Below are 27,516 nucleotides of genomic sequence, written 5' to 3' on the forward strand. Positions count from 1 at the left end.
TTACTTTCCAGATGTTTGTTTATTTTTGAAGTCATATTCTGTCCCGTTTCTTAACCTCACTTCTCTCTGATGTCCAACTTCTCTTCTGGATCATATCCATATATTGTGTTGCTGTCCAGCAAATTTCCTGTGACATCATCTGCCGCTGGCGTCCCCTCCAGCCTCTGTCCTGCATCAGAATCTGTGATTGCTTCGTTGTCCGGCAACTTTCCTTCATCATAATCTGACACTGCTGTGAGGTGCTGCTTCTCTCCTCTTTTAGAATCTGACACTGCTGTGTCCTCCTGCTCCTCTTCTGTATCATATTCTGACGTTGTTTTGTTGGCCCACTTGGAAATGGAAACCGGTCCACTCTCCTGGTCTGAAATGACTTGCTCCTTCTGGACTGCAGAATGTTTTTTGTGCTCGGTCAGGACCCTCAGCAGAGCCACAGCATCCTGCAAAGTTTTCCTGATTTGCTCCTCGTGGATGAGGCTGTCGGCCGCTTTGGACAGATGTCTGGAGCCTACATTTTTCTTTGAGCCGTTATACTGAAATCTGCGGATTGGCTCCTGCCCGGAGACAACGAAGCTAAGCACGAGCAGCCTGTCGATGTGGGAGCGGAGCGGGTCAGGCACCCCATGACTACGTTGGGGGATAATATGGGAGACAGATGTGGTCCCTTCAGGGGTAACTATTCTCTGGTGTAAAGATGTTGCACTGTCATTTGTTAAAGGTGCAGATGGGTGTGCTGGGGATGCAGACAACAATAGGATTATTTCAAATCACCTTACATCTTGGACCAATATCAATGACGCGACTTAGGCAATTACTAATGACTAATTATATTTAAAGCACCATGTTACACAATCTGCAGTTACGTGCCACAACATACTACATGCAATACGTATATTGGAGGAAGATACACTTTAAGCGTATCACCAGATAGAGGGACGTCTGTCATCATTATCAACAAGTTTTATTTAATAAATTGTTATTTTTTGTTTTTATTTTCTTTAAAAAGCGAGTCCCCCCCCACACCCCGAAAAGTGCTACCAGCACGAGCTATGACTGGATGAGCTGGTAACACTATGACACGGAAATTTGCAATGTTCGGTCCCTTTGTCGTAATGTCAACAAGCCCTGGACGTTCAGTATTCCCTAGGGCAATTGGACTGTAAAAAAAAAAAAAAGCCATCCTCACCCCCTGATGGTGGGTGTGGGGTAATGGTAATACAGACTTAATTGAGAAAAAATATATATATATATTTTTAAAAAAAATAATAAGCCCCAGTAGCTGTAAATAACTTGGGAATGCTGGCGGTTGTATGACTATTAATGTATTTGTTTTTACCTGTCGAGGTGAAAGATTGTGTTGCGTTGGACAGCTGAGAAACATCTGAACATGGAATCCTCTGCAGGACAAAGAGGAGAGAGGACAATGAGACAGAAGGAGAAGTACGGCTGTAGTGTGGAGGAGAAAACCTTTCTACCCACCTCCTTCCAGCACTAACAAATTCATCTTTTAACTTCACATCCAAGTGTCTACCCCATTTTTCTTTTTTTTTTTAGATAACATCTTTTACGTTCTCTTGCCAACTCCCTAGAGTCAATGATCTAAACCAGAAATGGCTGGCAGGAAGTATTTGAGGTTTCCTGTTTGTCTTGGTTTCTCGAAGACAATTCTGCTAGTCAACCTCTTTCGAATGTACCATAATGTTTCCATGTACCAGCCACAGGTGAAGAAGACATTTGGTGGGCTCAACCAATATTTGTAAAAATATAACTCATAATTTACAACAGTAGAAAGTTATAGAGATGTCACTGGCTCCCAGTGAATGCATAGACTGCATTCTCATGAAGATTGGTTCTGTTCTCAAGATGGCTGCCTCAAACCACAAAATGGCTGCCTAGTAAAGGTCCTCAGTCCTGTCAAAGGTTCCATTATCATGATATTGGTTCGGTCCACAAATATCACACTGACAACGCTATTAGTGGATTGTCTCACCTTCACGTAGAACTTATGCTTCGAGCAGCGGAATGTCGCAAATTGACAGAACGAGCTGAAATTGGGGAATGTATTCATCTCGGTGCACACAGGTCCTGCAACATTAAAAACTAAGTGAGCATTATATATATTATAGATGCACCAAATAGATGCAAAACGTAGACAAAATTATTATTGTAGCACATTTTATAGATATTTTCATATTAGGGAATAAACAGAGCATGGAGGTTACCAATAGGTACCTTTCTGAGTAACCATACAAACTGCAGCTCATCTTCTCGAAACTTCTGTCTCTACTTTGAGTCCGTCACCAACATTCCCCTTTTTGTCGCAGAGCATGTAGACTTGAACCAGGCTATCATCATACTCGATTGGCTCAGACCGGCTGACCTGCTCGTGCAGTTTGGGCCCTACTCAGAATCCGATACCTGAAGCTTGTATTCAGCTTAAGCCTGTGCACAAACTCTTACGTGCCATGCTTGACCCACCAAAAAACCCTAAGTTCCACCTTGGGGACACACAGCTCTCCAATGGGCCTCAAACAACACTCCATCATCTCCCATCTTCCTCAGGTCTACTTCAATCTACCATTATGCATATTTGGTTTTTATACAGGCACAAACACGAGATTCATGGCCCACAAGCAATATCCATACTCACCTGTAGGAATTTGTCCGTGGTTCTCATACAAGTCATAGTGCTGGACACGTGGGTCCTTGCACCCAAACGTTTGTCGGATCTCACAAAGCCTCTTGACTTTGGGCTGGATGAGCTTCACAAAATCCTTATACTCGTGGTCAGAAAGAGGGGAGCCAGGATGAGGTGTGTGGATAGGGGCTCCATTGCTCCATGTCCCAATCACTTTGGTCCACCACAAGATGACAAAGACTGTGTTAAATACATAAAGAGGATTTTAGGGGTAACTTAAGAAAAATCAGATCAGAGTGTAAGGAATATTACTTTATTGCTTATGAAACATCAACATACTGTATAGTTTTGTGGCAGCTACAACTCAATAACGATTGATGTATGATGCTTGTACCCAGAACATTTAAAGTAGCTAATTTACTACTTAGGTACATACATGCAGACACCCCAAGTATATAATATCTAGCATGAAAAAATTGCATTTCCACCCCTTGCATCACAATGTGTTGTCAAAGTCGTATAATTGGATGAGCGAAAGTATATTGGTTAATATTGTTTTATTGGTCGATTGCACGTGGCATACGGCGATCGCAAGGCAAAATACGCACGTACACACTCGCATTACAACATTTAGTTATTTATATACTTCATATTCCTATTGGTTCCGTTACACAGTAATTTATGAGCAGATAGTATTTAGTTTATTATTAGTTTATATGCTATGATTATATGTACACTTCAGTGTTATTTAAGGTTCAGGTTATAGGAAATATAGGTGTCATGTCTAGTATCATATTAAACCCCTATTCATCAGCAGCAGTCCGGTTCATTCGGCGAAGAGATAGCACATTGCATACTCAAGTTATTGTTGTTAGGGAATAAACCTTTAATATGATGCTGACTATAAAATGCTAATGGACTAGTTGTAACTGGAGTCGTGGCGGGAAGAAAGGAGCCCATCCCCTGAAGAGATGACCCCCACCTTTGGATTCTTTAGTTTGAACTAGCCTATGACCTGTTTACCCTGGACCCACCTGAAGTGTGGACCTATAGAAGCAAGCCACGTCATCTCTATTGTTCACTCTGTAACACTGAATGTATATATAATCATAGCTGCACCCCCACTAGCCTCAGTCTACTTTGACCACAGTATTCCAGAGAGATATACTGTCAATTGGGACCCGTGGGAGCGCAGCGAGCGCATGCGATTGCAGCGGTATGTATTTATCTTTTGGTATTGGCTGTACTGTACTGTATCATAATATAATAATGTATTGAACTGTTGACTATTTACATCTGCTTAAAATAAATCACTTTGTGCGTTGGAAACACAATACAATCGCCTATGCAATGCTTATTTGAAAACGATAGAATTACTTTAATAATTTGGGGGCTCTGAGTTTGGAGGTTAAGTTGCCGGAAGGTATGCAACGCTGACGGAATTCGGTTCCTCACCAAAGGGTGGAAGACGCGTCACATACGGGAAAGAACGCAATGTGTTCAAAACCTGTTGTCCATTCTGTGTTGAGAAACCGAATGTCCATTGTTGCATAGTCTGAAGGAACGCTAATTTTAATCTAGGGACAAGAAGGAAAAAATGTTTCTTTTTATTGTCGTTTTGCGTTTTAAAGGGTATTGCATTGCATAGGGTATGTGTACTTCCTGCATTGAGTATGTGTATTTCTGGTATTGTTGCCACGTGTGTAAACAGTCATGATCATAGTCTGTTAGCTATGCATAGTGTAATCACTTGGTAAAATCTCTGAAAAGATAGTGCCATTGTTTTGGGAAATTTAATTTCTGTACAGAAAACAAAAGGTTGTGTGTGTATGTGAATGTTATACATAAAGACAAAAGTATACTGGTAATGGAATATAGGTTTTGTTTTGCACGTGCGCCTAATACTAATCAAGACGTTTACTGATAAATAGTAAGTCTGCATCCTGTCCGCACAACAGCAGTTCTCAATGGGAAGACGGACAGAGATGGTATAGTTATCTTTGAGCGGTGCGATTCGACTGCATGGTAAGGTCGTGATCGAGTATTGGGAGGGCAGCGTGGAACTGTTGAAAATTGATAGCGCTTTGGTTCAGGTGTGTATGACGGGGCACGGTAAAAAGAGGACCTGACAACAAAGGTTCTGTTCTCGGTGTGAACAGGATATAAAGAAACCTTTGTGTGAAGTGGTGTTCTGTTCTAACAAAGATCAGGTGATAAAGAGACACCACAGAGTATACATGGCAGGTATACTCGAAGCGAAAATAACAGGGTTTCGCGGCATTCCCAATAGTAATCGCAAAGCTTACTGATCGTTAGTGTAAACACAATACAATCGCCTTGAACCTACATTAAAGAGTGACAACGCTCAGCATGAAAGACTGGAATCTGTGGTCCAATTGTCCAAAACCAAATGGCAAAGGAACAGCTCTTGTTGAGGTTGTCTACTCTGAGCTGCTAATGGAGCGAGTGGTGCATCTTTGGAGACAGTTTGATGAAATGGTTGGTCAAGTGAACATGAGTTCCATTTCGGTATAAGCTCGATCTGGAACACTCTAGAATGAGACTGTGCAAACTAAAAGGTTGAGACCATGTCCATGGGCTTTTCATGCCTAAATGAACAGATCCATCTGAGGGCTGATAAAGACTATTAGTCTGTACAACGAGATTATCTTGTCTTGAGGCAAGACCACTCCATGCTTTGAGGCGTTGAACAGCAGATTCAGAAGACAAGTCTCTGGATGAGAACTAGATTGGATTGTTCATTATTCACCCATGGTTTTCTAATGTGTGTGCAGATATCGTCTAGGTAAGGAATGACTGTCACCCCTTTGGATTCAGCACTAAACATGGGCACTGTCCAGACTATGCCTAGTGAAGGGCTGCTGTATACAGAAGCCCCCCCCTTCTAACAATGGAGACACTGCACTTCTGTGCAGGCCCCCGGTTTTTGGTGGCTGATCACGACTGTTGGCTCCCCTTTGTGTGCTTCCAGGTAAGAGACTGTGGGCTTTCAGTCAGGAGAGGGGACATCACTTAACGGAAGCTGTGCCTCCAGTGCATAGTCTGGCAGTCCAGCTCCTGATGGCACTCCAGCTCCGGGTCTTGGGGTCATGAGTACCTGCTGCAGTGACAGAGAACCTACTGGAGGCAGTACCTCATAGGGTGCGGGGAGCGACAGAAGGAGGCACCAAGAGGGTACCACTTCACCCCACTTCTGGTATCCGACTATTGCCATGAGGCTGTTTGGATACTGCTGACCGCATTGGAGGTGAAGAGGTTAAATTAAGTTAATAAAATAGACCCGATGGAAAGCACCCTACTCTAGTGGGCACGCAGCATAAACCGAGTTCCCTGCATGGAGGGGATATAGAAGTGGGCGGAGTTTCAGACTTAAATAATACCCCATATATCAAACATTTTTTTTGCATATTATATCCATAGCAAACAGAGCTTTAAGCATAGGATATTATATCCTCCACAAATGGTAATCCTGTTTTTTTCTGTGAGTTAAACAGCAGTCAGCTTGGACAGAGCCAATGATTTGGAGTCTGGGGATCATGGGGCTCACGCATTTCACCAAGGACATGTTGTTCTGTTCTCACATTTCCCACTTATTTCCCTATCAAATTTGCTTAGTGACACTGCATTACCACAAGTCTCCAACAGAGGGCCACAGAACATATAACAACATGGGACTGATTCACCTCGAAAATGGAGGGGTTCCAAACGTGAAAACCCTCTAAAATTTACATTCCATTTGGTTATTTGGTCAAGACATTGACATATCAGTCATATCCTGGGCTTACTTAATAAATTAAAATAGTTCAAGTGATAATATACATGTGCGGGACAATTGAGGGGAAGGCAGGTGGTGACTGGTGGCTTAGTGCTTTAAAAGCCCTAGGAACACCCCCAGGGTGTGTCCACAGCACCATCGTGACATGGCCACTCCCCTTTCACAGTCTGTCCGGATTCCAAGAGCTGTCACGGTGGGAGTTGGGATGTGCTGTAACCCATGGCAACCAATAAGATGCTAGATCTCAGGAACTCACTGGTTGCTTAAAGCTGTCATCTATCTATGTTAATAAATTGGCCCCACTGGGTTCTAATTCACCAAATCATTCATATTAAAATAACTAATGTCTTAGCATTATCCCTCCTCTTATGACTTCATTTAATTATCCACTAATTGTCACTTGGTTATGCAGTCACAGACAGCATTACACTGTCTATGGCACCTACACGCTACCTTCATTTGTTATTGTTGTCCCCAGTTGCTAATGAATATAATGGGCTGATTTCACAATATTGGCTCAGCTGACATAATAAAACCCCCACTGAGTCTAGGCAGTAGGTCCACAATCATTTTGCTATTACAGGATTGTGTTTGGAGTTTATCTAATGTTTATAATTACACAGAAGTTGTCATTACCGTTCAGATGTGTCGTCAGGAACTCCATCTTGTAACCAAGTGACTTAATACTTCCTTATCAACCAATATCTGTGACATCATAAAGAACTGTGACTACAATCTCCATATAGAACCCAGGAACAGACCATCTACTGCGTGGACCTAAAATTCTCAGCCTGGACTATGTGTCAGATTCAAGCAGTACCAGGCTGTTGTAATCCCGTGTCACACTGTTCTCTCCTCTTTCCAGTTGGCCTGTGTTACATTAACTCATTAAAATACACCCAAAAAAGTAAAATTCTTTAAATTACAGTTCCTGTTGTCACGTTAATGACTTTTTGCGGATGCCACTAACTGATATCAACACCACTAGACAGGGAGGCGGGGAGTCTAACGGAACCCCGGTGTTCACCAGGGAGCCTGTGCTTCTCCCTCAGTAATCTTCCAATTTTTTAATGTGTCTGTTTTGGAGGGGACAGACCTACACTTAGAGCTGGACAGCGATGCATGAGAAGCTACGGAAGATGCATGACCTTTGTAAGTACTCACTTTTACATTGCTGCGAAGGCAGAGATTAAAAAGCTTAATAATGTAGGGGTCTTAATAAATAGACCCCCCAAATGTAATGACCACTTTCTTATATAAGTGCACCCACAACAGGGTAAAATACAATAAGGAAATAAAATGGCATAAAATAACCGAATTTAGTGCTCCACCTGTTTCTTGGATAAGTAATGTAATTGTAAAGCTATATAATTATTCAAAAAACAGTTTAATTCCTGGTAGGCCGTCATTAATTCTACACACAAACCAGATTGTCTTCCTCTCCATCTATGCATATTGGCAATGCAGCCATCGTCTTTGGGTGTATATTACACCCTACACTTATAGTTAAATATCTAAAGAAATGGACAAAGCCAGTTTGGTTTCTTTCTCTATAGGCCCCCCTCCACTTGTCGAAAAGAGTAAAAAATTCAGCCGTTATAGACTGTACAATATTAATTGAAATGGACAAAGCCAGTTTGAGGTCAGTCTGTGTATGACACCCTACCCTTATTGAGAAATTGCCAAAACAGCAGCCTTTCAAGGCCGTACGTGATATAGAAATGCCCCAAGTCCCTTTCCTATTTGCTATTTGGGGGTAGATTGCACCCTACACATATACTTATTTTTTTTGGGGTGTGTTTTTTTCCCCGATTTAAAAAGACTATGTACTTTTACATAGGCTTTACCAGATGACGTACAGGGAAGACTACCATCAGGACTGGTGCCAGCACTTGCTTGCTGATTCTGCTCATATGTGGACTGCTTTGAATCCATTTTAATGAGCCCAAAGCACTTGTAGTGCAAACATTTTTATAGATACTGCTGATAAATATGACTTTTGATAGCCAGAAAAATTAGTGTTTCACACTGGGGAATATGGGACACCCCAAAGCACTTGTAGTGCAAAATATTGTATTAGATAGATACTGCTGACAAATATGACTTTTTTTGGCAGCCAGAAAAATTAGTGTAAAACACTGGGGATTATGGGACACCCCAAAGCACTAGTAGTGCAAAAAATTGAAAAATAAGTCTCCTCTATCCTCCTCTCTTCCTGCTCTAACAATTACTAATAGAATTTGAATTAATAATAGAATTGAAAAGATTAGAAATGAAATAATAATACAAAGAATAAGGTGTACAATTATTGCTCTGTCTCTGCTCTAATACAGCCTGTGACCTAACCCTGCTCTCTCCCTCTGTGAAATAGCGATGGATTGCTGTGGAGACTGGTATTTATGCTTTTCAAATCTCGCGAGAACCGAGCTCAGAAATACGAATACGTCACAATGACGTTTTGCCTCGATTTAGATTCCGAATGGGCGGGAGAGTACCGAGCCCGCTCGGCTCGGTACTCTGATAGGCGAAATTCGGATGGATTCGGATCTCGGGGAACTGAGCCCGCCCATCTGTAATTGAAATAAACAATAACTTCAACTTAAACAATGGTGCTTTGCTCTGTCAGTGAAACACACACACAATATTGTTTAATAACGTGAGATTTTTAACTTAGTAATCAATAATATCATGTTCAGTAATAGCTAGTGGTAGAGTTTTTGACTTGAATAGCTTTTTTTTTTGCTTTTCTCAGAGTTTCATAAATGCATTTTAGATAAAGCAACAGCAAAACCATTTAAGCGTGTATTTTTCTTAGCTCTACCCCTACAAATCATTATATCCATTATGGACATCCACACGCACAGCATTCTGGGGCACCCATGAGATACCTGGCTTCTCTGCCGCTGAGTTTAATTTAATAAAACTCATACTAGACATACATGACATAAGGGAGTAAGGCTGACAGAACAGCTTTGTGTCGGTCTGGAAGTCTGCCTGGAATTCCCCTGTGCTTACTTTCACTTTTCCTTTCTTGTAGACATACACAACTATAAGTGGAGATGTTTATCATGACTAAATCAATGTCCGTACAGCTGCATCACTGGAGGATAGGTCAGGAGTGGCCTTGAGTTTGTGGGGAATTCACAGACAGAGTAGAATATCTAATCACAGTCAGGCCCGGCGCTCCCATTAGGCAAGGTTAGGCAATTGCCTAGGGCGCCGGGCTCTGCAGGGCGCCTCGACCTAAAAAAAAAAGTGAAATCCACGGGGAGGAGAGGAGGGAAGGGGCTATGAATCTTACCTGCATGAAGCTGCTCCTCTCTGCTCTGTCTTCTCCCCTCCGCTCACTGACAGTGACAGGCTGTGATGATGTCATCATCACGGCCCGACAGTGTCTGTGAGTGGAGGGGAGAAGACAGAGCAGAGAGGAGCAGCTTCATGCAGGTAAGTTAAAGAAAGACATGGGGAGGGAAGCGCAGCGGCGATTTTTAAAGGGGGGGGGGCGGCGATTTTCAAACTGTGCCTAGGGCGCCAAGGACCCTAGCACCGGCGCTGATCACAGTACAGGGATGGGTGATCTTATTGTGCTTTACAGATACAGTGCTTGGTGACTGATCTTGATGCTGTAATAATTGTAATTCTAAAACATATAATCAGTCCTCCACATATGTCCTCCGTGATCACCTCCACTCCCCCACTTGGTGCCACCATGTTTGTGTCTTCCCCGTCCCTTTAGAATATAAGCTCTTAGGGGTAGGTCCGTCTCACCTTGTGTTCTCCTTCTACTCTTCCATCACCCTCTGTACCTCTAGGCTGCTTCCTTAGCCCAGGCCAACTTCATATTGGACATAACCATCACTCGCACTCACTGTCCTGTAATTAACCTAATCTACATTACCAAGTTATCTGTGTGTAATTTGTTAATTAGTAGATGTCTGCTCTTTGTATTATTTCATTTTTTTTCGGAATTATGTAATGTACTATGGATTGTTGCTGTCTAGGTATTATATACTACTATAGTATTATATACTACTGTAAATCTTATGAGTGGCGCTGCAGACCTTTTATTGATACCACCGTATCAATAAAAGATAATAATAGTAATAATAATAATAATAATAATAATATTATTATACAGTGTTCCCTGCTAATTATGGGATGACTAGCTTCACAACACCTGTAAGGCTATGTCCACACAGCGAAACATTTATGACAAAATCCCAGAACTGGTTATGATGTGTTCCCTTCAAGTACTTGGACAGCATTGAAAAACACTCACATGTAGCTACCCCAGCATGTATCTACCCCGACACGTATCTAACCCGCCATGTATCCACCCCAACATGTGTCTACCCCGACATGTAACTACCCCGACACGTATCTAACCTGACATTTTTCCACCCCGACATGAATCCCTTTTGCAGATCCCCTCTGGTGAAAATCACCTGGAAAATACCCAGGCCTTGATGTTTGGATAGGGCACGCAGGCTCAGATCTGGTGACAGAGTTTCAGGTATTCAAAGTTAATAAATATTTAACCTTTAGTTCAGTCATTTCCATGCAAGGTCAGACTGGCCCACGGAGTACCGGAAACATCCCCAATTGCAAAGCGCTACGGAATTTGCTGGTGCTATATAAATAAATGTTGATGATGATGATCCCTGATAGAAGAATCAAATCCTACACTTGCTTTGAAGTAAGAAGTTTTATTCGCACACCGACCCGGACACCTCTACAGAGATGTGTCATATAGAAGCATGTCACACATATGCATAGACATATTCATGTCACCGACAAACCTCTGGTTCAGTTAGTTATATGTCTGACAGAGAAAACACCTTTACATAGAATGTTCTTCTTTGCGCACTAAACGTTACATGTTACAGATAGACAAAGCTGGCACATTGCCTAGAACAGTCTAGAACAGTCACTGCCTAGAACAGTCTAAGCACACAACAAACACAAAAAACATTTGTCCAAAGTCTTCAAAGTATCATAAAATTCATACTGACATACTGGTTAGCACATAAGATGGAGGACACATTACAAAATGGAGGTATGGGCGTAAGGCTGATCCTAAATTTTAGCCCAGGGGGCAAGACTCATCTCAGCAGCCTATTACGACCATTTTAAAGGGAAAAAAATGCAGATGGCCCAGTGACCGAGCCCAAGATAGTCCACTATGGACAGGACAAGTGGGCAGATAGCCCCCTGACCCCGAGGCCCAGACTGCCCCTTGAGTGGGTCTTACCCTTAATCAGACAACTCAAAGCATAAGTTTAAAATAAAAAGAAAGAAAAATTAAGTTCTGCGGCTCTGCTAAGTTTGGTTCCAGCGCCCTATTTCTGCTGCTCTTCGTACGGAGGAGGTCAGGGGCCAGCCAGAGTCACAAGTTTTGCTGCGTGCCTCCTGACTCCACCTCTACTCCGCCTCCACTGGGCCACACCCTTTGAAAACATTTCCTCCTCCACCGTGCACTAGGAGGAGGACTGAAGGCAAATGCAATAAGTATGTTTGCATAGACAAATCTTCCTGTCACTCTTCTATGGTGTATCACTTTCTGCTTCCTATATGTGCCATCCTCTGTGCTCTTCACCTGTCCCTGCCAGTCTATCTCCTTCCTGTCTGTGCCAGCCTCTCTGCCCTTCCCGTCTGACACTGTGTCACGAACGCCCAGCCTACCTCAGATACAGCAATCAGAAACAGCTGCCCGTGACCGAAATCACCTCAGTCACTTACCAATGAATACACCTTTTCTGCCAACACAAAGGATTTACTATGGCGTCCTTGCGTTCACCAAAACCACTTATTAATATTACACACTTAAATCACATACACATTGTAGCATGAGCCTCACGTGGCTTCGTAAATTCACAAAGAATCACGGAGAATATGCTAGATTAAACGTATTTAATCCGAAAAATGTTTCCAAGGCTTAAGTATAAAACAGTTAATAACAAGACATACAAAATAAGTTGCACAAATAAGTTTCAGAAATAAAATAGGAAATAAAACCAGAGTCGTCATCATCATCATCTATTTATTTATTTATATAGCACCACTAATTCCGCAGCGCTGTACAGAGAATTCACTCACATCTGTCCCTGCCCCATTGGAGCTTACAGTCTAAATTACCTAGCATACACACACACAGACAAAGAGAGAGACTAGGGTCAATTTGATAGCAGCCAATTAACCTAATAGTATGTTTTTGGAGTCACTAACTTAGTAGTTTAAGACTTGGCGTGAGAGGCGTACACTTGGGAAAGATGGCACATTCCAACCTAGACACATAGGTCTCCTCAGAGAATGAACAAAATTACCGGGTCAGGCAACGGATTTAAAATTTTCACCCTGCTCCCACCCCCACATTTGGAAATTAACTCTCTCAATGTTAGGGCAGATTGATTCCCAGAATGACAGAGGGCTTTTGGAAATGAGTTATCTGATGTCCTGAGATAGGCCTGGAATTTCAAAGGGCAGGTCTTCTCACTGCTGCTCATTCTGCCTGGTTGGCCAGGTTATGTACACATCCTCTGTAAATCCCCAGAGATGCTATCTGTCCCTGGGCCAAAGACTCTTGTCAATTGCACAGGTCACTTATGTCAGTCAGCACTGCACACTTTGACATTACATTACAAGGTTACATACAATATACACATACATGAATATTCAGGGGAAAGTAACAAGCAATGATTAGGTGCAATACATAATTGCCGCACACCGCCATCTTCTATACTCTTACCCTTAAAACTGGGAACATTTGCACAAGAATAGGTGCGTGATATCAACGGGTGCATTCTGCACTATCATTAGTGCCCTTTACTGTCTCGCAAAATACCTCAAAGAGGTGCGGGGCTGTTTTTTTGCCCCAAATGTAAAAAAAAAAAGCTTGCAATTGTACCCCCTGAAGTGCAACATGATTTGTCCTGCTGCAAATTCTGCACCCAGCCCAAATTTTGACCTGATTCTATATCATCCTCTCAGGTAGCAGGATGACCAGCCACACACCTGTATTTTATTACCACCTGGAGGTACAGATTTGGATTTCTTTCAAAATCCTTGCACCAGTTTCTGCAGAATATGTAAAAACACTTCCACTGCAGACGTGACTGCAGGCTACTTAACCGATTGCTGCACAGGCCTTTAATAAATTCCAGCAAACGTGGGCCAATCTGTCATGACAATGCACCAGAGAGGACGTGGTTAAACAAGCGAGATGCCCTCCCTAACCAGAGTCTCTGTGACAGTTGTTAGGAAGCATCATGTGACTTGTGCAAAAGTGAAAGTGAAGGTTGTTTGAGAACTGAATTTGCCATTTTATATCCAGAACAGTTCTGTGTGTTTGTGTGTTCCGGTGTGAAGTGCGGACCAGTCTTTTTGTGCACACTTGTGTACTGTGAGAGATGCAGTAACCTCCAGCTCTATGCTATTTAGCTGAGTGTAGTATTGTGTTATTCTCTGCATCTTGTTTGTGATCTTTATAAGGGTGGTTTTGTATACTAATAATTGTATACATTGTGTCACTTGTGTATTGTACAGTTTACTTTGTCAGTATTTTACTGTTACTTTGTAGTGTCTTCCACTCTTCTTGCATTTTACTTTGTAGCGTGTGACAAAATGTATGAGTAGTGCTGTAAGTTTTACTTTGTTGTGTGGTGGTATTTGTGTATAGTGCTGTGAGTGTGACTGTGAGTGTGACCATATATCCTCGTATGACGGACTGAAGACTCCTGATATGAAGAAAAATGGATATTTGCTGCTGGGACTGATCCTGACACTGAACAGTGAGAGACATCATTGTGGGGGGATTGGGGTAAAAGAGATGTCACTAGGAAGAAAGTTTAGATGGAAGAAAAGATAATGGATGCATTCATTTCTTGTAATTTATAATTTTTATTGTTGCTGATTTGTAAGGTACTGTAGTGTGGGTAGTATAGGTGGGAGTTGGGTAGGTGTGAGGGTACTGTACTTTAGGTAGTATAGGTGGGAGTTGGGTAGGTGTGAGGGTACTGTGTTGATGGTAGTATAGGTGGAAGTTGGGTAGGTGTGAGGGTACTGTAGTGTGGGTAGTGTAGGTGGGAGTAGAGTAGGTGTGAGGATACTACAGTGTGGATAGTATAGGTGGCAGTAGGGTAGATGTGAGGGTACTGTAGTGTGGTTAGTGTAGGTGGCACTTGGGTAGGTGTGAGGCTACTACAATGTGGGTGGTGGTATAGGTGGGAGTAGGGTAGGTGTGAGGGTACTGTAGTGTGGGTAGTACAGGTGGGAGTTGGGTAGGTGTGAGGGTACTGTGTTGACGGTAGTATAGGTGGCAGTAGGGTAGGTGTGAAGGTACTGTAGTGTGGGTAGTATAGGTGGCAGTAGGGTAGGTGTGAGGGTACTGTACTGTAGGTAGTATAGGTGGGAGTTGGGTAGGTGTGAGGGTACTGTGTTGACGGTAGTATAGGTGGGAGTAGGGTAGGTGTGAGGGTACTGTGTTGACGGTAGTATAGGTGGCAGTAGGGTAGGTGTGAAGGTACTGTAGTGTGGGTAGTGTAGGTGGGAGTAGAGTAGGTGTGAGGGTACTACAGTGTGGGTAGTATAGGTGGCAGTAGGGTAGGTGTGAGGGTACTGTAGTGTGATTAGTGTAGGTGGCACTTGGGTAGGTGTGAGGCTACTACAATGTGGGTAGTGGTATAGGTGGGAGTAGGGTAGGTGTGAGGGTACTGTAGTGTGGGTAGTACAGGTGGGAGTCGGGTAAGCTCTAATGTAGAGAATGTGTTTTCAGGGCATGTTTACAGATTTGAAAGCTGTGGGAGAGTCTGCTTGGTCGTGGTAAGGAATTTCATAGGTGGGTACTGGATGTAAGTACACAGGAACCAGGGGAGTAACTATCATGGGTGCAGGAAGTGTGGCGGCTACGGGGCCCGGAGGTAAGGGGGGGCCGGCAATGTTGAGTCACTCCCACCATCCAAGACCACCGCTCTGCTGCAATACAGCAGAGTGGAGGCCTCTTCTGGTAATACGGCAGTCTGGTGCTGGACTGCACATACTCAGAAGAGAGAGAGAAGCTCTACTTTATTGATAGCAGAGGGGGGGACTTTGTGAGGGTTGAACAGCATTGCTTGGCACCTACACGAATTTCGCTATGGAGTCCGGCGATGTATTGTTCTGCCCTTGATATGATCATATCCAAAGCCGGGGTTCACAGGTAGAAGAAGGGACCAAACCAACATATTAGGGAGAGATGTCATGGTGTGGACGGTGGAGAGCCGCAATGGCTAAACTTCCACTTGATTGTTAAATCTGGATTTACCACAAAGGAAATGGCCTGCGGGGACATAGATTGTCCTCTGCCAATTCTCCTGTGAATAATGTACTTTGTGTCCTCAAGGTCACTTGGGAACATAGAGACATAAGGCAATCCTTGTGCTTCACTGTGCTGTCAACCATAACGACCAATCAGATTCAGTGATATTTTCTATTGCTTCGTAGAAAATGAAAGACAACACCTGATTGGCTGCTATCAGGGGCGTGGAAAACTGAGGCAGCTGTCTCGGGGAACAGGTTTTTTGGGGCAGCAAGCACAATTTGAGAATTGATTTATGAATGTACTGAAAGGGTGCTCTTTCAGTTGCCATGTCAGGTAGCAGAATGACTGGGCACACCCCTGGGGTATGAGTGGTTCACTCCTCAGACTGATACCAGTGTTTCTATTCCAGGCTCCAGTGTTTGGGGTGCAGCCGTGCCCCAGTTGCAGCGTGCTGTAGATGTCGTTCTCCCCTGTGAATACGTGCTGCTGCAAACAGGTCACGGCGGGCTCGGTTTTATGAGACAAAAAGTGACACTGATCCTGCGCAACATAACAATGTCCACAGAACAGCAGATGGATCCTTTACCAGATTACCAGCTTCCCGAGGAGCCAGAGATGACTATTTTTGAGGCCACAGGTCAGTTTCTGTTAAAAGTGTAACTCGTCTACAGTGGTTGCAGTCATATTGTGAGCTGAACCCAAATTCATGGCAAGGCAGCCTATCAGATCACTAGGAACCAGTGACATCACTGAATGTACAAAGTTTTGTTTTATGGCAGGTCTCCTTTTAATACAGCAACAAGTGATAATTATGTCCTTGATGAGAATGCAGCCTCTTAAATAACTAGGATCATAAGGGGCTTTCAAAGTGATGTCACTGGTCCCTAGAATGGATAGGCTGCATTCTGAGTGATGTCACTGGTTCCTAGTGACTGGATAGGCTGCATTCTCAGTGATGTCACTGGTTCCTAGTGAATGGATAGGCTGCATTCTCAGTGATGTCACTGGTCCCTAGTGAATGGCTAGGCTGCATTCTCAGTGATGTCACTGGTTCCTAGTGAATGGATAGGCTGCATTCTCGGTGATGTCACTGGTTCCTAGTGACTGGATAGGTGCATTCTCAGTGATGTCACTGGTTCCTAGTGAGTAGATAGGTGGCACTCTCAGTGATGTCACTGGTTCCTAGTGACTGGATAGGCTGCACTCTCAGTGATGTCACTGGTTCCTAGTGACTGGATAGGCTGCATTCTCAGTGATGTCACTGGTTCCTAGTGACTGGATAGGCTGCATTCTCAGTGATGTCACTGGTTCCTAGTGACTGGATAGGCTGCATTCTCAGTGATGTCACTGGTTCCTAGTGACTGGATAGGCTGCATTCTCAGTGATGTCACTGGTTCCTAGTGACTGGATAGGCTGCATTCTCAGTGATGTCACTGGTTCCTAGTGACTGGATAGGCTGCATTCTCAGTGATGTCACTGGTCCCTAGTGAAGGGATAGGCTGCATTCTCAGTGATGTCACTGGTTACCAGTGAATTGATAGGTCGCACTCTCTGGTTTAGTTTACAAAATCGCTGCCTCCATTATTTATAGGTGACAAAAATGCTTCTTCAGGAACCAGGATATCTTCATCCCCAAATCCTGCCCCAGTATCCTAAATCAACTCCAGTCCCTACGCTCAAATCTTGTCCAACTACATTCACATCTGTAACTAATATATAAAAGCTGCCAACCCTCTGACCTATCACTACTTTTTTGCTTTCGGTATGAATCTCATTATTATCCTCCCTTCTACACTATATGAGGGTGACAGCATCTTTTCCATTTGATCTGAAGGGAGTTATATCCGTATGTCACAATTATTATTATCTTTAACTGAGCCTATGCAGAGATCATGCATTTTTGAGGTGTTGAGCAAGACTCCAGTTCAGTGAATGGAGTCCTGCTTACCTCGGTCTGAAAAGCACATTAGCAGTGTATATGTGCGTTAGCTGCTCTCTTTCATGCATTTGGTTGGACTCCGTTTTGCTGAAGAGTCTTGCTGGATGCACCAGGAGAACGTAAGGGCTCATTCACATAACCGTGCTTAAGTGCATAAGGTTCGGTTTGACAGCAGCAGCTCATCCATCCAACTTGTTCTCTTTTGTCCCACAGTGAACCTGGCTCCCCTCCCATTTGCGGAACGCTTGCTGCATGTGGAGTGTGAGGGAGAGGAGGTCGTATGTGAAATATCGCCACTCTTTTCCCAGTTCTATGCCGCTCACATCCGTCTGCCAGAGATCAGCATCGCCATAGTGGCAAGAACAGAGTCAACCAATGATGTTTCAGACCAGCCTTTGAGTGACAACACTATTGTACCAATGACAGGTGAGACTGTGATGTCCGTGGTGACCAGTGGCACTCTAAATATGGCAGCCGTTACCGAAAACTACTAGAGATGCCTGAAGAAATTATAACCGCTGATGTCTTCTGACTAAAGTGCAGCAAAAATAACAACAACTGCGGCTGTGAACAGTGGCCCCAGCGAAAATGTTATTTGGGAGGCGGGGCCCAGCAGGTGTAAACTAGGGATATTTTTTCCAAATACTTGATTTTTCACTTGCAGCGACAGACACTTTTTTTGTAGTCAACAAGTTCAGCTGAGGTAAAAAACGTTGCTTATTCACAAAATGTGAGAGGTTATCTAATAACAATTGATAATATTAGTGGGCAATTATCTAGCGAGTAGTACTCATACAGAACCGCCTACACATGCAGAGGAGAAACCATGCAACATCATCACCATTTATTTATATAGCGCCACTAGTTCCACAGCGCTGTACAGAGAACTCACTCACATCAGTTCCTGCTCCATTGGAGTTTACAGTCTAAATTCCCTAACACACACACAAAGACACAGACAGACACATAGACTAGGGTCAATTTTGTTAGCAGCCAATTAACCTACCAGTATGTTTTTGGAGTGTGGGAGGAAACCGGAGCACCTGGAGGAAACACACGCTAACACGGGGAGAACATACAAACTTCTCACAGATAAGGCCATGGTCGGGAATTGAACTCACGACCCCAGTGATGTAAGGCAGGAGTGCTAACCACTGAGCCACTGTGCTGCCCAAATATGTTTGTCACGTGACTCCCTTCCAAATGAACCTTATCATCATCAACATCAACATTTATTTATATAGCGCCATGAAATTCCGTAGCGCTTTACAATTGGGAACAAACATTAATAAGACAATACTGGGTAATACATACAGACAGAGAGGTAAGAGAACCCTGCTCGAAAGCTTACAATCTATAGATTGTATGAGAGGGGGCTGTGTGATTGGCCATTGCCAGCTGTCGCAGTGTGAAAGCAGGGAAGTCGCAGGGAACGATGAAACAAGATACATTATTCTAAGTGGTAGCACTAGTTTTACATTAGAATGGGCTCAGGGCAAATAGCAAGTGTGACACCAACCATAGAGATATAACTGTACTTGTCAACTTTAAAATACTTTTCTCCGAGAGATCTCAGAGGGGGATCTTAGCCCCATCCCCACAGTGGCATAAAGTTGTATTGTGCAGTTGTCCATATGTACACTGCATAGATTGCAGATTCTACAAAAATGTAGAAATAATAATCTAGAGCCAAGAACTAAGATGAGTGATGGCGGCCATTTTGTTGAAGCCAAGGCAGATACTCACAAAAATGTTTCCTAGGCTGTAGACAATGCGGGACAGTTCATTTCATGCATATACTGACTACGAAGCCAACACTAATAGATCAGCATCCTACTCGATGGATTGTGTCCTTCATTTTAATTCTCATATCACTTGCCTCATCCACTCTTCACTTTTACGGACTTCTTTCTTCTCATATTAGTCAACTCTTACATCCTCCTTCACTCTTCTACTGTCTTCTTCTTATAATGCTTCTTTCCCCAGTGGGCCTCCTGGTATCCTCCTACCCACCTTTACAAAAGGCTTCCGTCTCTGAAGAAGTGACGTTAAATTGTGAGGTGTGGGGGGACACAGAAGGTGTGAACGTGGAATGGCACCTACAAAAGGATGGCAAAGGGCAAAGACTAAACCCTGAAGACGACTCACATATCACTATGACACAGGAGGAACAAGAAGGGAGAAAAGATTTGTCTCTGATCATAAGACAGCTGCTTGCGCATGATGACGGGACGTACATTTGCGCAGTGACTTCCGGACAGCACCAACTGCAGCAAATTCTCCAACTGCAAATCAGAGGTAATCTAGTCATTTACAGGGAACTGTTCCTGTCAAATTGGTGCAGGAAGAGTGTGGTGGTAAATGCATCTCTATGAAACACAATTCACGCATCCAACTTGTACTTTATATTTCTGCTGGTACAGCCTATGCTGTGGAAGGGAGTCACACATTTTTTTAGAAATTGGGGAGATCCTTTAGAACTTAGATTCGAGCTTGGGAAACACCAACATTTAGGATTTTGGCTAATTAATGGCTTTGCAGGAGCTGAAATTAAGGCTTTACCAAGTCATTAAATTGGAAGAGAAGACTCTTCTTTGCAACGGAGATCTCTTGTCTTCCTAGGCTTACTCTCCCGGAATGTCTGGGAGGTTCATGAATTTCAGGGAATCCTCCCAGACTCCCGGGAGAGTAGAGGACAGCATTGATGAAGCGATACGGGTGGGTCTTGATGAATTACGTCCTCATGGCCCCCAGAGGGGAGGTACAAAAAGTAAGTCTCTTGGACACCAAGGGGCAGAGATAGAAGAATAGTTAGGATCTCTTCTACGAAGGCTCTATTACTAGAAAGTAGAATGGTGGACCTTCTGTCCTCCTGGGCCGAAGGCAGATGTCCCTTTTACCCATTTTCTCTGGATCCATGGAACAAATATAGCAGCGTCAAAGGCTAACTACCATTTGTGGATTTACATCTGTTTTTCAACCTTAATAACCGAATATGCTTAACGAGTTATCTTAATAAGAAAAAATATATAGATAAAAACCAAAGAACGAAGAAATACCGTAGTAGCGGAGTGCAGCGGCTGCAGGGCCCACCCATGTGGGCAGGGGCGGATCTAGAAAAAATGTCTACCCCGGGCGATTTAGGGGGGGCGATTTAGGCCCCACCCCCTTTCTGACACCTAAGGCTGCCGGCGGCTGCACACTATGTGCAGGTCCGCTCGGCAGTGACAATGTGCTGCCTGGCTGCTGTGATTGTGTTTAAACACAATCAGAGCAGCTGGGCAGCACATTGTCACTGCCGAGCGGACCTGCACATAGTGTGCAGTCGTCGGCAGCAAGCCCCTGCTAGGGGGGGGGCGATTGCCCCCCCCCCCCCCTGAATCTGCCACTGCATGTGGGGCCCGTCTGTCCTGTCATTGTCACATGACCTTTGTATTACTATGGAGCCCACGCCCCTATGTACATGTTTTCTAATTCAAGTTAAGAGCTACTAATAAAGTCAATACATTATAAAGAGGTATGATAACCAAATGTAAACACACAATCCATAGAAATGTGATTAAAATTATAAATAATGTACTATTATTCGCAGAAAAGTCCAACTTCATATGTAAAAAGTACATATAGGGTGGATTTATCAAACATTCTAAAAAGGAAAATTGGAGGTGTTGTTCATCGCAACCAATAAGATTCTAGCTATGATTTATCTAGAATGTACTAGATAAATGATAGCTTGAAGCTGTAAGATTTGCCTATATATTTTGCTTCTATTTCCAAGTAACTAGGGTCTCTCTTAATTACTCAGACTCATTTCTACTTAGACCAACTATCCGTTGTTGGATTCATCCTGATAAATATTGTAGTTCTATAATAATTACTTTCAGAACATCAGTAGCTTGTGATAAATATAGAAAGATTTTCTTGTGGTATCATCCCACGTGTGTCTAGGTAGTAATGGCCAAACTGCTCTGCTTTTGAGCTTTTTGGCAAGAGGAGTAAAAACTCTGCTAACACTTCCTATAGGATGATGTGACTTTTTAGGTTTAGCTGACGTTTACATAGTTATATTGTTTAGCTCAGTAATACATAGGGGAAAATATATCCAGCTGCAGGTTTGAAAAAGTGGAGATGTTGCCTATAGCAACCACTCAGATTCTAGCTTTCATGTTGTAGAATGTAATAAAGATGACTAGAATCTGATTGGTTGCTATAGGCAACATCTCCACTTTTTCAAACCCGCAGCTTGATAAATTTATCCCAGACTATGACATATATCATGCTCAATATTGCATTTACTTGGTTTTTATTAGTTGCGACTTCCATGGAACAAAGTCTACTAAGAGTAATTTTGCGGTAAGACCATGCTCACAGATGTATGTTTGTCCTCAGAGCCCCCTCAGGTTACAGTTTTTCTGAGCACAGATCCAACACCCACTGTGACTTGCTGCACGAACCGGTACTATCCGCTGGATGTGGAGGTGTCTTGGTTGCTGAACGGGGTGCCGGTTACTCATGCATCCCCCATAACGTCCAGTCATCGCAGGAACAAGGATGGGACCTACAATTTGACCAGCTACCTTGAGGCTCCCATGCCTCCAACTGGCGCCCCTCCAGATATATACACTTGTGCTGTGTCACACGTGTCCAGCGATGATCCAATCGAGGTCCAGGTCCATGTTCTCCCACCAGGTAGATACACGACTTCCTCAAACTGTCCTAAGATATATATATGGAACGTTTTGGATGGGATTATGGGCAAAAGTTTTGTTTTCTTTGATTGAGGTTAATAAAGCTGGCTTGATGCTTGGAATAGCCTAAAGGCACCAATCAAAGGTGGCGGGACAATCGGGACCATGGGCGGGGTCAGCAGGACCAACCAATCAGAATGAGGGGGACGTGACTATGCTAAATCCCCCTCCCCCCCCTAAAATTGAAGTCTAGGTGCGCCCCTGATTGGGGGGAGGGTATGATGTCACTGCAGACTTGGCCAGGTGCAAAACCTGATTCCATTCCCTGTGCTGAGCACAATTAACTTAGCAAAATGATTTAGGTTTCAGTGTCTTTAAAGTGCATTTCCATCTTTTTTTTACTTTTTCTTTTGAGAGTTTAAATGCACTAAATAGATCCAAACGGTCTATTTAAAAAATATAACCCACATCCTATATGTAACAGTTAGTGTCACGAATCAATGTAGGAATACAGCCAAGGAGCTATGGATAAGGTGAAAAAACAAGTTTATTGCTGGAGAGTATGAACAGATGATGAAATAATGAGCTTGCAGAAATTACCAGATATACAGCAGTTCCAGGCAGCAAGTACAGGGAAAGGTACAGGTAAGTCCCAGGTTCACAGATGAAACAGCAGAATGTATGTTGACATAGATCTCAAGCAGCATAAACCAGGAGCACAACAGGAGGAAGTGACCACAGACTGTAACATCAATAACCAGCCATGTGTGCTGGGAGTGACAGGTATATATAAGGGAAAAGAGAACACACCCAGGTGCATGGGATAATTGGAGAACGGGTTAACTCTTAATGCAAACATGAAAAGCACGATAGCAGCACCTCTGGTGATCAGAGGTACTGCTGCAAATACACACTAATAAAGTCTAATAGTCCAGGAGGCAGAAGCTGCCAGGCAAAGCAGTATGCCCTGCAAGGGGCTTGCAGGCAGATCCTGACAGTTAGTTATACTCTGTTCACACCCGGTGACCTTGGCAGCGTGATGCGCCAGTGAGGTAGGGCTGTAGGAGAGTGTGGGCGTCGGACTCCATCGCAATGAGAGGAACGTCAGGAGACATTAGGCCCATATATACTCTACTAAAAAGTGTGTATAGCAGATGTCACACATAGGATGGGGGTTATATTTATTAAATAAACCCTTCGGGTGGAGGTTCAAAGGTGAACAATCTCTTCAAGGCGGTTGTTATCAAAATTGATGTTATTGACTTTCTAAGTTTTAACTACTTTTTTTCACAGCAGATACAGACAAATTAACCTAATCTGCTCCTTTCCCTATAAAGGTACCCATACGAGTTGTGATTACGATGAACATTTTCATAACATTGCTCCTGAGATTTCCCTAAACAGGTTCCAGAGTTTTCTGGAATTTAAATTCTACAACATAATCAGGACTTGTTCCCGGCCTCATATCTTATAAGAGTCAGCACTGGGCTTTCAACCAATTTCCAGTCTTTCTGGATCCACTTTTTCCCCCCCAACGACTTACTATGAAGATGTTTTTCTACTGTCATTATATATTTTGCACTTCAAAAATGATGTAACACCTCCTCCAGGAACTCTGTTGTCAAACAAACACTTGTGTTTCAGAATGACATGACCAATCCACTATTTCTCCTCTAATGTCCTCCATTGGACATCTGAGCCCTTTTGCAAAAGAAAACCATTGAGCAATTCTTTTATTTTACATTAACACTCTAAATATTGTATATTGTATGCCATTGTGCATGAATGAATCCAGTCGGACACCATGCCATCTGCTGTTGCCTATAGATTTACAGAAACCTAGCTTAAATGGCTTGCACACTTATACCTGGGGGTTGATTTACTAAACCTTCTAAAAGGGAAAGAGGAGGTGTCAGCCAATCAGATTCTAGCTATCATTTTCTACACTGTACTAGATAAATGATAGCTAGAATCTGATTGGTTGCTATGGGTAACACCTCTACTTTTTCCTTTAAGCAAATCTACCCTCTGGTGTAGCAGTACACATAGGAGATTGGGCACCATCAGTCAGCTGACATGACTAAGTAGTACCTGCACAACAATTACTTTAATAGAATCGACATATTCTATTGCACCAAGACACATTGACATTAATACAGTATTTTCCTCCCTCTGGATAGAAACTATGGTTTCCTCGGGAATCCTTGGCTTCATCATCTCATTCATCGTCTTCATCGTCGCACTGAAAGGCATATATATGTTCGCACAGACAATGAGGGAGGGAGAAAGAGAAATGAAAAAAACTAAATGACGATAAGGATTCCAAACGGAACGGGGACTTAAAGGAAAAAAGTGATGTTTACAAGAAGTTCCTACCAGTGACAATTGTAATAATATGCGAATATCTGTTGTATATAATGCTGAAAATGGGTTTAAATGTAAATTTCAGGCATTTACTGGATAACTTAAAGATGTCTTTGAGTAAAATGTTTTGTATTTCATTTGGAGCATTCACATGACATCTTGGTTATGTACAAAAAGATGATTACAGATAGCTTTTCACTCTACAAGGGGTCAGGGGTAACCCGACATAGGCTGTTATTATTTCCATCTATACATAAGAGTTTCACACCACTTGAGCTATTTGACAGACACTTATTTTATAATTATACTGTTCTTTTCCTAAGGGTTGTAACTAAGGATTGGGCGATAAATAAATAATCCCTGCGTTAACTACATCAAGAATGCATTGCAACAATAAGATAGATATCCTAGAAAAAATAAATATATATATATATATATATATTACACTTTAATATATTACGCAGATATTATATTATACAAACATATGGCTCTGAGTCCCCTTTCTCTCCCCTGCAACTAATTACTGTAGCCTCCGCTTTTTTGACTAGCACCAGATCCCATCGCCGTACTCAAATTTTTTATTACTGCAATACTACTATAATATCAGGAGCAGTGGTGGAAATGGGATGTATACGGTTTTATGCCATACCACCACTTCTACTACTGCCTTTATTTTAAAACTATAACATTCCAGTCACTTCTAAACTTCTATACCGCCACTTCTAAATTTCCACTTCGGCCACTGATCAGGATACGGTTCTAAACGTGGGACGGCTTTCGGTTTTCAGTAATGCAGTAGGGAGGTTACTGTAGTATACCTTCATGGTTTGTATCTGCATTGTTATCTTGGAGTTTAGTGTCCCTTTAAGATATATCACATTAATCTTAAAATAATAGCTTAATTTATTCCAAAAATATATTGAAGGTATTAGAAAGGGTATTTCTTAAACATTGAAAGCTATATCAGCTGGTGTTTGAGATAAACTGACAGAGAAAAGGGGTTTTAAACTAAAAGAAAATAGGGTTTAGCTAATTAGACTTGATTTGCAGGTGTTTTGCCAAACTCTGTCCAGTTTGCAACAATTAGCACAGAGCCAGGCATGCTGATATTTGTAGTTCCACAACAGCTGGACAAACACAGAAGGCAAATGACAGATTGTTTCATATGGCTTCACCTGGGTTTTTTGACAAAATAGTGATGGCTGGAGCATGTATAATGGGTACATACTGACTGATAGACAGAATAATGAACTGTAAAATGTAATTTTCTTATAAAATGACAGAAATACAGAAGACACTGTAGATATAAAAGGTGAGACAGGAAGACTCAGCTGGGTGGTGTTGGCAGAATATCACAGTGGTCGTTTTATCCCCGGAATAACATAACAAAGGTATGTCTGTGCCGACTGGCCATCAGGTGAAGAAATAGACTAGAAGAGAAGCAGAAACAGAACTTGAGTTGAGCACCAACAGGGGGACTGTTTCAGCAAATGAACTTCAATCTACAGTATCACCGTTCTGCTTTTCTGAGGATGTGGGTGGTGGAATGTGATGCATGCATGGTCCCCCCCCCCCCCACAAATCAGGAGAGCAGATTTGGGGAATCCGTAGCAGTTGGACAGTATTGCCAAGACACCATGCCACAAGCCCCATAGAAGCTGTATGGGTTGAGATGGAGACAGTGGAGTTAGGTGGGGGACTGTTAGGCTTTGATGAAGCGTTGGGTTTTTAAGGTTTTGTTTAAAACTTTGGGTGCTGGTGGAGATACTGATTCAGTGTATTACATAGGTGGGGAGCAGCACAGGAGAAGTCTTGGTGCCAGCAGTGGGATGTGGTTATCCGTAGAGTCAAGACTTTGGTCATTGATAGAGCCGAGAGGGAAGAAGGGAATGTATAGTGAGATGAGGTAGTAGATGTAGTCGGTGGGGGTAGGGAGGGGGGGGGGGGGGAGGCGGCTGAGAGCTTTGTGAGGGTGAGGAGTTTGAATTATATTCTTTGAAGAAAGGGGAGCTCTATTTTAGGGATTAGCAAAGCTGGGACGTGGAGTGGAATTATCCAGAAAGGAAAATCACAGTCACTACGGTATTGTGGGCAAATTAAAGTGCGAGACACAAGTGGCAACGAGTGCAGACAGGCTGAGGTTACAGTAGTCAAGATGGGAGATAATGAGATGAGAGTTTTGGTAGCTTCAAGGGTGAGAAAAGGTTGTATACTGGAAAAGTTTTAAAAGTGGAGGTGACAGGCCTAGACGAGAGACTGGATAAAGGGTGTGAAGGGGATGGTGGAGGTAAGGGCGACACAAGCAGTGGATATGAGTACAGAGGAGAGTGTGGTGTTGTCCATGGTGAGAGATATGTGTGGGTAGGAAGGGGCAGGGCAGAAACTCTAGAAAAAGGGAAGAGGGTGAGCTCAGTTTTAGACATTTTGAGCTTTAAGCAGCATTGGGACATAAAAGTGGAGATTTCAGAGAGCCAGCTGGATGCACAAGAAATAAGGGAAGGGGAGAGGCAGATTTAGGTGTCATCAGTGTATAGCTGGATAGGAGAAGGAGTTGATTAGTTTTTCAGGTACAGAGAGTGGTCAACGGTGTAGAAAGCAACAGAGCGGTCTAGGAGTTTGAGCATGAAAAGAGACTAAGGCATATCTGACAATGCAATGCCACGGAATAAGCGGCTCTCACACTGCATCCTTGTAAAAGAAGGTGGTTCGACAATTGCAATTCCAGGAAAAAAAAGCACATCGCTTTAAATATGCACCTTAACCCATTCACATGTTCATTAGGAATATTTTTAGAACTTG

General features: G+C 42.9%; 3 protein-coding genes across 3 annotated transcripts in view; 1 reads left to right on the top strand and 2 right to left on the bottom strand.

Moving 5' to 3' along the window:
- On the bottom strand, positions 1-22,891 carry ACRBP (acrosin binding protein). The gene is made up of 5 exons (XM_075215860.1): positions 22,035-22,891; positions 2,648-2,875; positions 1,988-2,082; positions 1,334-1,394; positions 1-730 (listed from the first exon to the last, which is right to left on the bottom strand). Exons 3-5 carry the CDS (start codon positions 2,063-2,065, stop codon positions 57-59), a joined length of 813 nt encoding a protein of 270 aa, XP_075071961.1. The 5' UTR covers positions 2,066-2,082; positions 2,648-2,875; positions 22,035-22,891; the 3' UTR covers positions 1-56.
- Positions 13,706-24,867, top strand: TAPBPL (TAP binding protein like). The gene is made up of 6 exons (XM_075215859.1): positions 13,706-14,218; positions 16,136-16,363; positions 17,879-18,091; positions 19,652-19,963; positions 22,055-22,354; positions 24,534-24,867. Exons 1-6 carry the CDS (start codon positions 14,170-14,172, stop codon positions 24,662-24,664), a joined length of 1,233 nt encoding a protein of 410 aa, XP_075071960.1. The 5' UTR covers positions 13,706-14,169; the 3' UTR covers positions 24,665-24,867.
- Positions 24,442-27,516, bottom strand: part of VAMP1 (vesicle associated membrane protein 1) — a 7,618-nt gene continuing 4,543 nt past the window's right edge. The window contains exon 5 of the mRNA XM_075215864.1: positions 24,442-26,147. Within this exon, the coding sequence (XP_075071965.1) occupies positions 26,131-26,147 (17 nt within the window). The 3' untranslated portion in view covers positions 24,442-26,130. The remainder of the gene's footprint in view (positions 26,148-27,516) is intronic.

The sequence above is a fragment of the Mixophyes fleayi genome, chromosome 6 (genome assembly GCF_038048845.1).
Source record: "Mixophyes fleayi isolate aMixFle1 chromosome 6, aMixFle1.hap1, whole genome shotgun sequence".
NCBI classification, from domain to species: Eukaryota; Metazoa; Chordata; class Amphibia; order Anura; family Limnodynastidae; genus Mixophyes; species Mixophyes fleayi.

Bases quoted from the DNA above. Each gene is read 5' to 3' on its own strand.
- ACRBP (XM_075215860.1), bottom strand. From the start codon at position 2,065: ATGAATACATTCCCCAATTTCAGCTCGTTCTGTCAATTTGCGACATTC. The intron at 1,395-1,987 runs GTGAGACAATCC...TTTGTCCTGCAG, and splicing joins AGCATAAGTTCTACGTGAAG to AGGATTCCATGTTCAGATGT. The intron at 731-1,333 runs GTAAAAACAAAT...CTGCATCCCCAG, and splicing joins ACAATCTTTCACCTCGACAG to CACACCCATCTGCACCTTTA.
- TAPBPL (XM_075215859.1), top strand. From the start codon at position 14,170: ATGAAGAAAAATGGATATTTGCTGCTGGGACTGATCCTGACACTGAAC. The intron at 14,219-16,135 runs GTGAGAGACATC...TTTCTATTCCAG, and splicing joins ACTGATCCTGACACTGAACA to GCTCCAGTGTTTGGGGTGCA. The intron at 18,092-19,651 runs GTGAGACTGTGA...TTCTTTCCCCAG, and splicing joins CACTATTGTACCAATGACAG to TGGGCCTCCTGGTATCCTCC.